We start from the raw sequence: 208 nt of genomic DNA, 5'->3' as shown, positions 1-208 counted from the left end.
CCCCCCCCAGCCGCTTCGAGCTCGCCACCAGGACTTTCCCCAAAATCACCCTGGTGCCCGTGGTCCACCCGGTCGACGGACTGAAGGTTAAATTTTTTGGACTGGATTCCAACCAGAACGAGATCCTGACGGGGACAGATGCCATGCTGGGGGCGACGGTGTAAAGCCCACGCCGGCGGCGCGAGGGACGGGCGGCCGGGGGACGGAG

At 65.4% G+C, this 208-nt stretch overlaps 1 protein-coding gene across 1 annotated transcript in view; it reads left to right on the top strand.

Moving 5' to 3' along the window:
- LOC103778309 (cytochrome P450 26B1) overlaps positions 1-164 on the top strand; it is a gene marked incomplete at its 5' end in the record, with an annotated part of 4,177 nt that extends 4,013 nt beyond the window's left edge. Inside the window, one exon of the mRNA XM_008945890.1 lies at positions 11-164. Coding sequence (XP_008944138.1) covers positions 11-164 — 154 coding nt within the window. The remainder of the gene's footprint in view (positions 1-10) is intronic.
- Positions 165-208: the final 44 nt, after the last annotated feature.

The sequence above is a fragment of the Merops nubicus genome, unplaced genomic scaffold, assembly GCF_000691845.1.
Source record: "Merops nubicus isolate BGI_N331 unplaced genomic scaffold, ASM69184v1 scaffold3748, whole genome shotgun sequence".
Taxonomy (NCBI): domain Eukaryota; kingdom Metazoa; phylum Chordata; class Aves; order Coraciiformes; family Meropidae; genus Merops; species Merops nubicus.
This window is presented reverse-complemented; position numbering and strand designations above follow the sequence as displayed.